A 12,473-nucleotide genomic window follows, 5' to 3' on the forward strand; every position below is an offset into this window, starting at 1 on the left:
ACTTTGTATTGGGGTATAGCTGATTAACAGTTGTGATAGTTTCAGGTGGACCTCAGAGGGACTCAACCATTCATGTTTGTGTATCCATTCTCCCCCAAAATCTGCTCCCATCCAGGCTGCCACATAACATTGAGCAGATTTCCATGTGCTACACAGTAGGGTGTTTTTTTTTTTTTTTTTTTTGATAGAGCATTAGGTTTTGTTAAGGCTTCCCTGATAGCTCACTCTGGATCAGGAAGATCCGCTGGAGAAGGGATAGGCTAGCCACTCCAGTATTCTTGGGCTTCCCTTGTGACTCAGCTGATAAAGAATCTGCTGGCAATGCGGGAGACCTGGGTTTGATCCCTGGGTTGGGAAGATCCCCTGGAGAAGGGAAAGGCTATCCACTCCAGTATTCTGGCCTGGAGAATTCCATGGATTGTATGGTCCGTGTGGTTGTAAAGAGTCCGATAGGACTGAGAGAGTTTCTCTTAGTTTTTATTATATAAAAATAATATATATTATTTTTTAACTTAAAAATTTTTTAAAAAACTTTTTATGTTGTATTGGGATATAGCCAATAAATGTTGTGATAGTTTCAGGTGGGCAGCAAAGGGACCCAGCCATACATATACATGTATCCATTCTCCCCCAGACTCCTCTGCCACCCAGGCTGCCGCATAACATGGAGCATTGTTCCGTGCGCTACACAGGAGGAGTCCCTGCAAGGTTCTCATGTTCTTTCGAGTAGCAGAAGAGCGGGCAAAGAGCGGAGTGAGTAAAGAGGGAAGGAATCCGCCTCGCCTGGGTCTCTGATTGCCTCTGTCGCTTCCCCGCAGCGCTCCGCCGGCGCTGCCAGCAGCCGAGGCCTCAGCACATTCCAGCAGCGCCGAATCGGAGAGCACCAGCGACTCCGACAGCTCCTCGGACTCGGAGAGCGAGAGCAGCTCCAGTGACAGCGAGGAGAACGAGCCCCGAGAAGCCCCGGCTCCCGAGGTACCGGGGGCGCCATCGACCTCAGCCCGGTGCCGACCTCAGCCCGGGTGCCGCCCTGTCCCATCCCGGGGCGGCGCTTTCCTGCCTCGCTTTCCTGTTTGTGTTTACTTGCTCACCGGGCATCTGGTGGTGGAGCTTGGGGGGCGAGGTCTTATCCCTCCTGTTGAAAAGGATGAGTCCTTCCCTGTGGCTGCCAGAGCCGTTCTGAAAAGCAACTCATTGAGAACGTGTACACCCCCTTTTCTTTTCCCTTCTTTTGAGAACCGAAGACTCTGTTTTCAGTAGGCAGCTATTTTCATATTAATGAGAAAGCGTTTTGAAATTTCAGGAATGCATGAATCCAATCAAAAGGAGGCAGCCTGTTTTAGCAAAGGGCAGGAAGAGTGAACTAGAAAGAAGCCATCAGAGGTTCTATTTTTGAATCACTAAAAGCCTGTGCATTAAATGGATGGCAGAGTAGTTTTGCCAGAGCCTCTCTCTTGGTCCCTCTGCCCCAAGTTGCCTATCCACCACCCTCCAGAGGTATTGTAAAGATAAACAGAGGAGACTGAACATCTCAGGCACTAAATCTTTCTGGAGGATATATGCTATTTATTGGATTGCTGAGTACAAGAAATGTAGTAACAATTAACAGAGTTGCCCAGTCTCTTCTAAACTTAGTGGAGCAGTGAAAAATGTTTGCACCGGGAAGGCATTGTTAGTGACCCAGACCCACGTGTATAGAGAAAAGTATTCTGTGTATTTCAGGTAGGAATCCCAGGAAATGAGACTTGCTGATTAAAACAGTGTTGAAGTTTTCAGTATTTGTCTCTGCTGTTAAGAAAACAAGGCCACTGCGTTAGCGCATTAGCCAAATACGTCTGACTGAAGAGCGCTGTCCCAGGGCAAGGGAGGATGAGGACGGGGCTGAGTGTCATCTTGCTGTTGTTGTTAGATATGAGTTAATGTCTGGCATAGGGGTAAGTGCTCAGTAAATAGTTTCGGAGTGAATAAACATAGATCAGCATTAGTTGCACTTGAAGTGCCTTTCAGATTTTAGAAGCTACTGTCTGTATTTCTGGGGGCTGATCTCTCATGAGACACTAGCTGCTGTTGAAGTAATTCTCCTATGCCCCAGGGGGAAAAATACTGAATATTCTCTACAGAGAAACTATGTGGTTGTTCATAAGGTCTTTGCTTTAGGTCTCACCTTATTCATGAAGGAAAATCTGCATGCTTGTTTGGTTACTGTGATAAGCAAGAGAATCCAATTAAATAATAAAATTTGACTCAAATAAAATGGAAATGGCACAGATTTGGCTGAATAATTGAAACTCAGAAGAAAAAATTAATCTGGCATTTGTATTAATGAAACATTGGATTGGCTTAAAAGTTTGGTTGAGTTTTTCTGTAGCATCTGATGGAAAAATCTGAACAAACTTTCCAGCCAACTCATTGGTTGTATCTTGCTGCTCAAGAGGTTATTGAATAGAATAGATTTAGAGACTCTTCGCTGGAAAATGATGTTCCCACTCTACTCTACTTTTTAAAAATCGCTTTCCTAAATAGGCTCATATTTTACATTTCTCTTACTATGCAAACTTAGACTTCAGTATGGTTTGTTGGTTACATACCAAGGCTTGGCTTCCTCAGACCTGGTTTTGTCTTTGTCTAGGTTTTAAACCTTTAATTTTCCCCAAAGTTATTTAACAACCTTTCTTTCCTTTTAAAATAAATACCTGCATTATTGTAACACTGAGTTAGTCGAGCACTACATGAGTTCCGTAATAGCCCGGAGTTGCTAGTTTTAACTTTTTCACTCTATGTTTTATTTTTAATGCTGAGAAGTTCGCTTCTTAAAAGTCTCCATTTAAAATTCATTTGACAAAGTAGTCCAGTGATCTTATGAGATAGGAAATGTTATATGTGTGCCAACAGGCTGGTGGTGAACTTGGGGGAAAGCCACTTTGGGTCTCAGCTTTATAGTGAGTCAGCATGTAAACCTCAGCTTTTCAGAATATATGGGACGCATCGACCTTTTACTGCTTAAGTAAAGTTCAGAGAAAAATGACTTCTATTCTCAGTTATTCAAGCATCTGCTTAGTTTTCTAATCTAATTCTCTCTAATCCAGTGCTTTGGTAGTAAACTACCATGGTTGATTATCTGCTAAGCTCTTGATACTTTCTTCATAAATTATGCGATATGACCGTGAACCCTAGAAGGTTGGGAGTTTTCTTTTCACCTGTAAGGAAGTATTAACACTAAGATTGAAACCCATAGTCGTTTAACTAGGAAGCCTTTTATTCTTACAGCACCATGCCACTTCTCTCTGTTGTGTTTTTTATTTTTTCCTTCTAAGTCTTGGAGTTGTACTCCCTCACAACAACTATGTTGTTTTACAAAAACAGTGGATGTGTATTGTGCATAGCTCAGAGCTTTTCTTTCAGGATAATTCATCCTAAAATAAATGGATTTTGTATCTTGAGAAGTGAGAAGTAAAGAGACATACAGTCAAATGTTTATTAAAAGGCTCATATGTTTTTGCACCTCCTCTGTGCAGTGTTTGGGTTGATCCAGCCCTAGGAGATTGGGGGTGGGGCATGAGGAAAGGCTGAGGAAAAACAAAAGTCCAAACCTTGATCCTGTCTAGTTTTCATCAGTCCCTTATAACTTTCCCTCGTCTCAGCACTCAGATAATACCTAGCCTTAAAGGAATTTTGTCCATTTTACGTGGTCATAGTAAGTATACAAAAAGGATCACCCCTACCCTTTCGCCTTGTCTGGACGTTCTGCCCTGCAATTGGGCCATCGGCCTCCCTTCTGGCCATTTTTAGGACCACAGTGGAAGAAAATGTGTTTTATTTCTGTATCCAGGACATTCCTTTAGGGACTACTAAATGTATCTTAAACTGCCCTGTTTGGGGTTGGGGGAGGGGAGCAGAGGTTATTTATACCAGGAATGACCTCCCCTTTTGGTTCATGCATAAGCACTCCTCTAGAGAGCAAGAGGATTGGTGGCTGTGGTGAGGTTGTCAGCATAGCCCTGATGAGGGGTCCCTGTACCTTTTCTGAGAAACAGTTTGAAGGATTTGGCTCCTTCCTAGGGGGTTAGAACTACCACCCCCTCAAGTCTTTGCAAGAAACAGTGTCTGACAAGTAGAAGCTGGGTATGAATCTTTTCTCTACCCTGAACAACCATCCTGTCTCGGTAGAGTGTTGAGTGCAGTTTTAAATCCTGTGGGACTTTGTTAGGGTAGCTCTTCCTTCTTCCCTCCCTCCTTGCTCTGAAATTCAAATGAGAGAGCGTGGGGGATACAGTTGGTATAAGTGGAGGGAGATACAAAGAAGATACATTGTCTTAAGCAGGAAAACAACAACAAAATTCTGTTGCCCTCTTTCCTTAGAGTTCCTCTAAGTTCTGTTTTACTACTGTTATACTAAGCCCAAACTAGCTACCTGACCAGTTTAGTCCCTAAAATTTTTTCCTGGCCCCAAAGCCTTTACATTATATCTACATATCTTAGACATGTTACGTTTGAAAATTTTTTTTTTTTTTTTTTGAGTTGAATTGTTTGGGCTATCCCACTTGGGAAAACCGTTAGCAGCAGTCTTCCCTATAAAATATCATCCATTTACTGGAGTGATTGCCTTATCCATAATCTAATCAGTTAAATTCTGCATGAGATATCTTTCAGTTAGCTTCCCGGAGTGTTGTGGAAATAATTTAATCATACAAACCACCTGTCAGAATGGATCTTAAGAAAAACATGCAGCATGCCAGTGATACGCTGCCCTTTAAAAAGAAAGTAATCATTAATTACTCTGCTAACACATGAATATTTTCCCAAAGAACATACAATTTATAGGTAGAGTAATATACCAATGTCCATGGAATTCTCCAGGCAAGAATACTGGATGGGTTGCCATTCCCTTCTCTAGGGGATCTTCCTAACCCAGGGATCAAACCCAGGTCTCCCTCATTGCAGGCCAATTCTTTGCCATTTGAGCTACCCAGGAAGCCCCAAGATACCAATAGAAGTGCCGAAATAAATATCTCACGTACACCACCGTGTGCAAGACATAAAAGTAGAATTTGGAGATAAAGACGTCCTTATCATTCCTTTAATGAGATCTAGTAGCCCAGTTGGGGAGAGAGAGAATGTGATGTACCAGTAGTCAGCAGCAAAGATTTCAGCACGATATCTGCTGTTAGGAAAACAGGAGAAGCCCGGGACTTTTGTTTATTCTCCTAGTGAGTTGCACAGATAATCAGTATAATCTCACTGCTCTCAGTTGTGTGCTCTGGGGCCTCCCTGTGTTTCTTAGAAAAACAGGTGCTCATTCAGACCAGACTACCTGTAACAAGAGGCTTCGTGTTTGATTTTTAAAGAATTCAAGGGGGAACTCATGGGTGACTAATGTGAATTCATTTAGTTCTTTTTACCCAGAAGAAAAATTTGAAATTCAGAAGACAGTATATCTGTGATAAACTCTCGTGTATTAGTGTTTTTAAGTACATTGAGAAATGAAATCAAGTTTTGAAGAAAGTCATTTTTGATTGATGAGTATGTCAAAAAAAAAAAAGGGATAAACTACAAAACCCATCCATAACCACTAAGACTTAGTTTGTTCATTGACCTTCTTCTGAAAATCCTTGATAAAAGGATTCTTTTTGCTCTTCATTCTTTCCTATCATTTCCTGATAGGATAGTTCACAAGTCAGAATGAAAAATCTGTTTAAATTATACTGTAATTATCAATGAAACAAAAGCTTGCTTACACAGATTTCTCAGCAGTTGACAGTGGTCAGCACGGGTCAGTATCTAATGGTTTATTACTAGTCAATGTCTGCTACAGCTGGAATTCCTGCAGCATGAACAATGGGAAGATTGTTTTAAGAGTTAATTGTTATAGGATTTACTCTGTAATTAGAGGGGGATCAAAAGGGCCTGAATTGTTAGGTTTGGAGTGAGTGCATCTCCCTGGGACAGTCCTGTAGCACTGGGTGGCTACCCAGAGGAGCAGACTCATTACTGCTCAGTTAACCCTGTCTTCTTTTTCCATGTTTGTAGCCCGAGCCTCCGACAACCAACAAATGGCAGCTGGACAACTGGCTGACCAAAGTCAGCCAGCCCGCGGTGCCCACCGAGGCCCCGGGTAGCACGGAGCCCCCGGCCGGACACTCGGACACTAAGGGCAAGGGCGGCGACAGCGCCACCGCGGGTCACGAGCGCCCGGAGTCCAAAGAGCTTCCCCCCAAAGGCTCCAGCAAAGCCCCCCGGGTCCCTTCCGAAGGCCCTCACTCAGGCAAGAGGAGCTGTCAGAAGTCCCCTGCCCAGCAGGAGCCCCCCCAGCGGCAAACCGTGGGAAGCAAACAGCCCAAAAAGCCCAACAAGGCTTCCGCCCCCGGGCACACCGATGCGCCTGCAGATGCGCGCGCCTGCCTGCAGGTGGAGAGCGAGCCCGGACTTCCTCCCCCGCCCTCCAAGGACCAGCCCTCCAAAGACAAGCCCAAGGTGAAGACGAAAGGGCGGCCCCGCGCCGCAGACAGCCGGGAGCCCAAGCCGGCGGTGCCCACCCCCAGCGACCGGAAGAAGCACCGCAGCGGCCCCCCGAAGGCGCCCCCGAAAGACGCAGCGGCAGAGGACCGGAGCCCCGAACACTTTGCGCTCGTTCCCCTGACCCAGAGCCAGGGCCCTGTCCGCGGTGGCGGCGGCGGCGCCGGCGCCAGGACTAGTGGCTGCAGGCTGGCCGTGGTGGTCCAGGAGGACCGCCGCAAAGACAAACCCCCGGTGCCTTCGAGAGACACCAAGCTGCTCTCCCCGCTCAGGGACGCTCCGCCACCACAAAGCTTGGTGGTGAAGATCACGCTCGACCTCCTGTCTCGGATACCCCAGCCGCCAGGGAAGGGCAGCCGCCCCAAGAAACCAGAAGACAAACAGCCACCAGCAGGGAAGAAGCCAGATCCTGAGAAGAGAAGCTCAGAAAACGCCAGCAAGTTGGCCAAAAAGAGAAAGGTGAGTGTGCGAGAAATCACCTTCCCTCCAGCGTGGACCGTGCCTGCGGCACACCAGGGCTGTGTTTGGTGCTCGATTGTCTTAGAAGATGATGTTCACATAACCGTGAACTGTCTTAGAAGAGGCTGGAAATCTTCGGATTCCACGTTGCTTTAGTGCCTAGTACCAGTTAGTCTTTCATGCAGATAAGTGCTAATAAATGCCAGATTACTTCCGCTGAAATAAAGATGAGGCAGTCATTGAGAAGGACATACTGCTTTAGAATAATATAGCATTAAGGGTGTGTGTTTTATCTATTTGGATAACATTGGTATTTACCACCTGACCCACTAGGTTTTTTCTTTTATTATTTTTATTTATGGTTTTTTGGATATACTGGGTCTTTGTTGCTGCATGGGTTTTTCTCTAGTTATGGAGAGTGGGGGTCTACTCTCTAGTTGTGGTGTGGGGGCTTCTCACTGTGGTGGCTTCTCTTATTGGAGAACAGGAGCAGTAGGTGCACTGGCTCAGCAGTTGCAGGTCCCAGGCTCTGAAGCACTGGCTCAGTGGTTGCAGGTCCCAGGCTCTGAAGCACTGGCTCGGCAGTTGTAGGTTCCAGGCTCTGAAGCACTGGCTCAGTGGTTGCAGGTTCCGGGCTCTGAAGCACTGGCTCAGTCATTGCAGGTTCCAGGCTGTGAAGCACTGGCTCAGTGGTTGCAGGTCCCAGGCTCTGCAGCACTGGCTCGGCAGTTGCAGGTCCCAGGCTCTTGGCTCAATAGTTGTGACACATGGGCTTAGCTGCTCCGTGACGTGTGGAATCTTCCCAGAGCAGGAATCAAACCTGTGTTCCTTGTCATTGACAGGCCGCTTCTTTTCCTCTGTACCACCAGGGAGGTGCTGGCCCATTAAGTTTTCCTTTAGAAATTAAAACCGTATATGAAATGAAATGTTAATTCTGATTTACTGACAGCAGTAATATACACTAAATGTTACTCCCGTGGTTTGATCTTTTTAAGACTGATATTATGTCCATATTTTAACTCATGGCACCACAACACCTCGTTAATTTGAAACCACCATATTTAAGAATTTATGACCTCTGTTAATGACTTTTAATAATAAGCAGGGCATTGTGGGAAAAAGTTTTAGAGCTATTACAGAGTGGTTAGGGCATCTTTTTGAATAATATAGGCTCTTTGGTGCATTGTGAAGTAGTCTGTCATTTAGCATAGTGTTTGGAAGCTTCACTTCAGGAATAAACATAATAATAATAGAAACAGTAACCCCTGTGTTATTTAAGATCCTCTTTACTTGGACATACGGTATTTTGAACATTGTCCTTTCAGCTTTTATTCTGAATTACTGAGATGTATTTCATTTCTCGATGTATTTTTTCACTGCTTCTGGGTGATGAGAGATTAGTGAATTCCCACCTGCTCCAGTGACATTCCCAAACCAACCTATCCGACATTCAGAATGAAGGACACAAGAAGGGCCAACTCTTTCCTGCCGAGAAGGAATAAAAAGTTTAACACTCCTGCAGATACATAAAAAACTTCTCAGTTACGGAAGTTGAGCTAAGAATAACAAGGACAGAAAGATCATGAAGCCTGCTGTCCTGTCTGATTTGACTGATTACTCCACGAGGTTAAAAATACAACATGACTTTACCAAATAGTAAAGGGGGTGGTTTCTCCAGCACCTTGTCCAATGAGCCGTGAGGGTGTGTATTACTACCATAACTGCAGCGGGTGAGCCCAGTGGGGTTGGGATCAAGTGTGCTAACTGGCAGTGCTGTTTCAGCTAGAAGCAGACATTTTCACATGCCTAGTAACTTTTTTTTTTGCCCGTTCTTTTTGGCTGTGCTGGGTCTTTGCTGCGGCAGACGGGGTTTCTTTATGGTTGTAGCTTAGTTGCCCCAAGGCATGTGGAATCTTATCTTGGTTTCTTGACCAGGGATCCAGCCCATATCTCCTGCATCAGAAGGAAAATTCTTAACCACTGGTCCACCAGGGAAGTCCCCTGATAACTTCTGAAACAATGTGTGTATGTAAGAGGTGTGAAACTTTATGGAGAAAATTGTGATGGACCAGGCTAGGGAAATGGTGCCTACACCTAACATGCCCGAGAAAGCCTCAAAAATACACTCTTTTTACCTCCTCCTGGGAAGTCTTTTATCACCTGTCTTCCAGCTACCATAACCTTGGGTTGGCCAAAAAGGTCATTCAGTTTTTTTCCATTACAGCTTTTGGAAAAACCCAAACGAACTTTTTGGCCAGCTCCAATATTATCTAGTCTCCACGGCTGACCTTCTGCGTCAACTCGAGTGGGGAGAAGTATTAGCTTCTAAAGAGCTTACTAACCAGGTGGGAACTGGAGTCTCCCTGGATGGTTGTCAGCTCAGTCCACCCTCCAGCACAAATCTAGAAGCTGTCTGTAGCTCCACCAAGGGAAGCCAGCTATCACAGCCCTTGGCTGAGCTCTGCTAGGGCAGCTCATTCATCTTCCTGTTCAAAGGATGGAAAAGTAATGACCCTCTCATCTTAGGCAAGTACATGCTTGCTTTAAACCTCTGGCACACAGCTGAGCAGTCTGGCCTTGGGAACAGCCTGCCTGTTTGCTGTGGGAGTGACAGGATCAGGGTCTGAACCGGTCATTCCAAACCCTGGCTGCACGTCCCTGTCTGCTTGGGGAAAGCCCTGGGTACTGGTGGAGGGATGAGCACCACCCTGCATGCTCCCCATTGGTGGTTTTCTTTTTTCTCTTTTGTTTTACTTACTATTCTCCCCTCCCCCCGCCCCATTTTTAAATTTTATTTTAAATTAGAGGATAAGCTTTACAATGTTGGGTTGGTTTCAGCCAAAATATACATATGGCCCCTTCCTCTTAAACCTCCCTCCCACTCCCCTCGTGTCTTCTAACTCCTCAGATTGGTGGTGCTGGTTTAGTCACCAAGTCGTGTCCGACTGTTGTGACCTCGTGGACTGTAGCCTGCCAGGCTCCTCCATCCATGGGATTCTCTAGGCAATAGTACTGGAGTGGGTTGCCATTTCCTTCTCCAGGGCATCTTCCCGACCTGGGAATCGAACCTGGGTCTCCTGCAATGTAGGCAGATAACTCCTCAGATTCTCTAATGCCTAAGGCTCTGGAGCAGAAGCTTTGTTACCAGGGCAGGATTGTACAGAGCTAGTGGTTTGGACCGAGAAATCTCTCCAGAGTGGTGCTTTTAGACATCATCGATCTAGGAATTCCTGGTCTGAAGTATGTCACTAGTTAGAAACATTGCTTAGGAGCCTTTAGACAAATATAAACAGCAGCCGACTGTGTAGTTACTTCCTGATCAGAGAACCATGTGTCATTGGTTTTGCTTCCTGCTGGATTCCAGCAGGTGTTAAGACTGAACACCGCACCCTCAGGTTCTCTGTGAGGGCCAGGCTCCCCACTTTCTTGCCAAGACCCTGACTCTGCTTATGAGTGGGGCTGCTCCATAGGCAGCCCAGGTCTCTCTCTCTCTTTAAATTTATTTGGCTGCACTAGGTGTTAGTTTCAGTGTGTGGAATCTTTAGTTTCAGCATGTGGGGTCTCGTTCCCCGACTAGGGATTGAACCCAGGCCCTCTGCATTGGAAGCACAGACCACCAGGGAAGTCCCACCCAGGTCTCTTTTTAAGGTTGGGTGCTTTCCTCCATATTTGGATAGTGTTCATGTTCTTCAGGGCTTCCCTCGTGGCTCAGAGGGTAAAGCATCTGCCCACAATGTGGGAGACCCAGGTTCGATCCCTGGGTCAGGAAGATCCCCTGGAGGAGGAAATGGAAACCCACTCCAGTACTCTTGCCTGGAAAATCCCATGGACTTAGAAACCTGGTAGGCTACTGTCCATGGGGTCGCAAAGAGTCGGACATGACTGAGCGACTTCATTTTCACTTTTCACTTTCATCTTCTTCATATCGAGTGTGAACACTAGAAAAAGCTCCATGAAGAAGTAGTGAGAGCAATTGAATAATGTACCTGCTCCTTCCCATCCCTTTCTTGCCGCGAAATTTAACAGGTATTTTCAGTGTTAACAGATTCTTGAGGGGACTTTCCCAGTGGCTCACCAGAAAAGAATCTGCCTGCAATGCAAGAGATGCAAAGAGTGGGACATGACCGCAACAGATCCTTGAAGCCACTTTAGACTCAAAAGTGTGAGAAGATGATTGTAAAAAGTTAATGGTGGTTAACAGCTGTGATGATCCCATTGAATGTGGTGCCTATAGAGGTGTACCTGTATTTTTTTCTTCTTTACTTTGTAAAGGAGTGGCTCGGGGACAGTTCATGAGAAAAAGTAGAGAAAATCACGAGGGTAAATGGGCATGAACTTGCATGGTCCTCCTTACATAAACTACAGAATTTCTTCCACTTGATTACAGTTTAGAATTTAAACTAGAACTTATATTTTCTTTTATGTAATTTTTAAGCTTCCTGTTTTCCAGACTTGGAAGAGCAGTTGAAGTGTAGAGGCACAACACAGTATATAATCAAGGCGGTACAAAGGAAAGGATTCTAAAAGCACACCGAACATTCAGAGAGCTAAGCTTTGCTCCAGGCGCTTTTCTAGATGTTGTTGTTCAGTTGCAAGTGTGACTCTGCCCTTCGTTACCTCTCATAGATAATCTCATTTAATTCAGTCACCTTACAGAAGTCTTCCAAGTAAAACTCTAGACAGTCTCAGCAGTTGTTTAGACAAATACCAGAACAGGGAGGTTACATTCGTTCAGGGCTTTCCCTTTTTCTAAATAATTGCTTTACTGACCAAGAAGCGTGGACACTTTCGGAAGCACATTACAGTGCATGGTTTATATGTGTTTTGAAGAAGGGGGAGGGAAATTATGGGATCTGGTGGGAAAATGTGCATTTTTATTGCTTGATGGTTGGTTCAGACCTTCCCTTCTATCCAAGATCTGCCTGTTTTCTCTTGGGTTGTTTCTCCAGATAGACATTCCCGGTTATTATCCTTCAAAATCAAGGGTTTGAAGTCATCCCTATAATTTCCTAAAACCACTTACATCTAATTTCTTCGTGCCTGTTAGTTACCCTAAAAACGTCATATGGAGAAGCTGTTTTAGGGCCAGTCTAATGCCTATGTTTCCCTGATGAGAAAGAAGGGGGAAAGTGGATACATTTTGCTCTTCCGCGGTGCTTAGCCCAGTGAACATAACCCGCCTTCTCAGTCAGTCTCCACCCTCATTCTTGGGGTCAGCTTGGACTTGTCTGCCTTGTTGTCTCACTGAGTTTCCGGCAGAGGCAGATCTTGGCCAAGTACCTGAACTTCCCCAAAGGCTGCTTCTCCACTTTTGCTCTGCTCCACGTGCTACCAAGTCGATTTGCTTCCCCGCGGGAGAGGGTGATGGAGTTTAGGACTGGACGTCTCTCGTTCAGCCGCCGCCTTTCGCAGATGGGATCCAAAAAGGCTACAGGGCTTCCCCCTGATGGCTTGGCAGTAAAGAATCCACCTGCAAAGTGGGAGATGCGAGTTCCGTTCTT

At 45.4% G+C, this 12,473-nt stretch overlaps 1 protein-coding gene across 4 annotated transcripts in view; it reads left to right on the forward strand.

Annotated features, from left to right (window-relative positions):
• The window catches only part of AFF1 (ALF transcription elongation factor 1), a 142,016-nt gene that overhangs the window by 107,473 nt on the left and 22,070 nt on the right, over positions 1-12,473 (forward strand). For all 4 annotated transcript variants that reach the window (XM_052641631.1, XM_052641633.1, XM_052641632.1 and 1 more), the window contains 2 exons: positions 819-975; positions 6,028-6,972. In XM_052641631.1, coding sequence (XP_052497591.1) covers positions 819-975; positions 6,028-6,972 — 1,102 coding nt within the window. The remainder of the gene's footprint in view (positions 1-818; positions 976-6,027; positions 6,973-12,473) is intronic.

This window comes from Budorcas taxicolor, chromosome 6 (genome assembly GCF_023091745.1).
Source record: "Budorcas taxicolor isolate Tak-1 chromosome 6, Takin1.1, whole genome shotgun sequence".
In the NCBI taxonomy this organism is placed as follows: Eukaryota; Metazoa; Chordata; class Mammalia; order Artiodactyla; family Bovidae; genus Budorcas; species Budorcas taxicolor.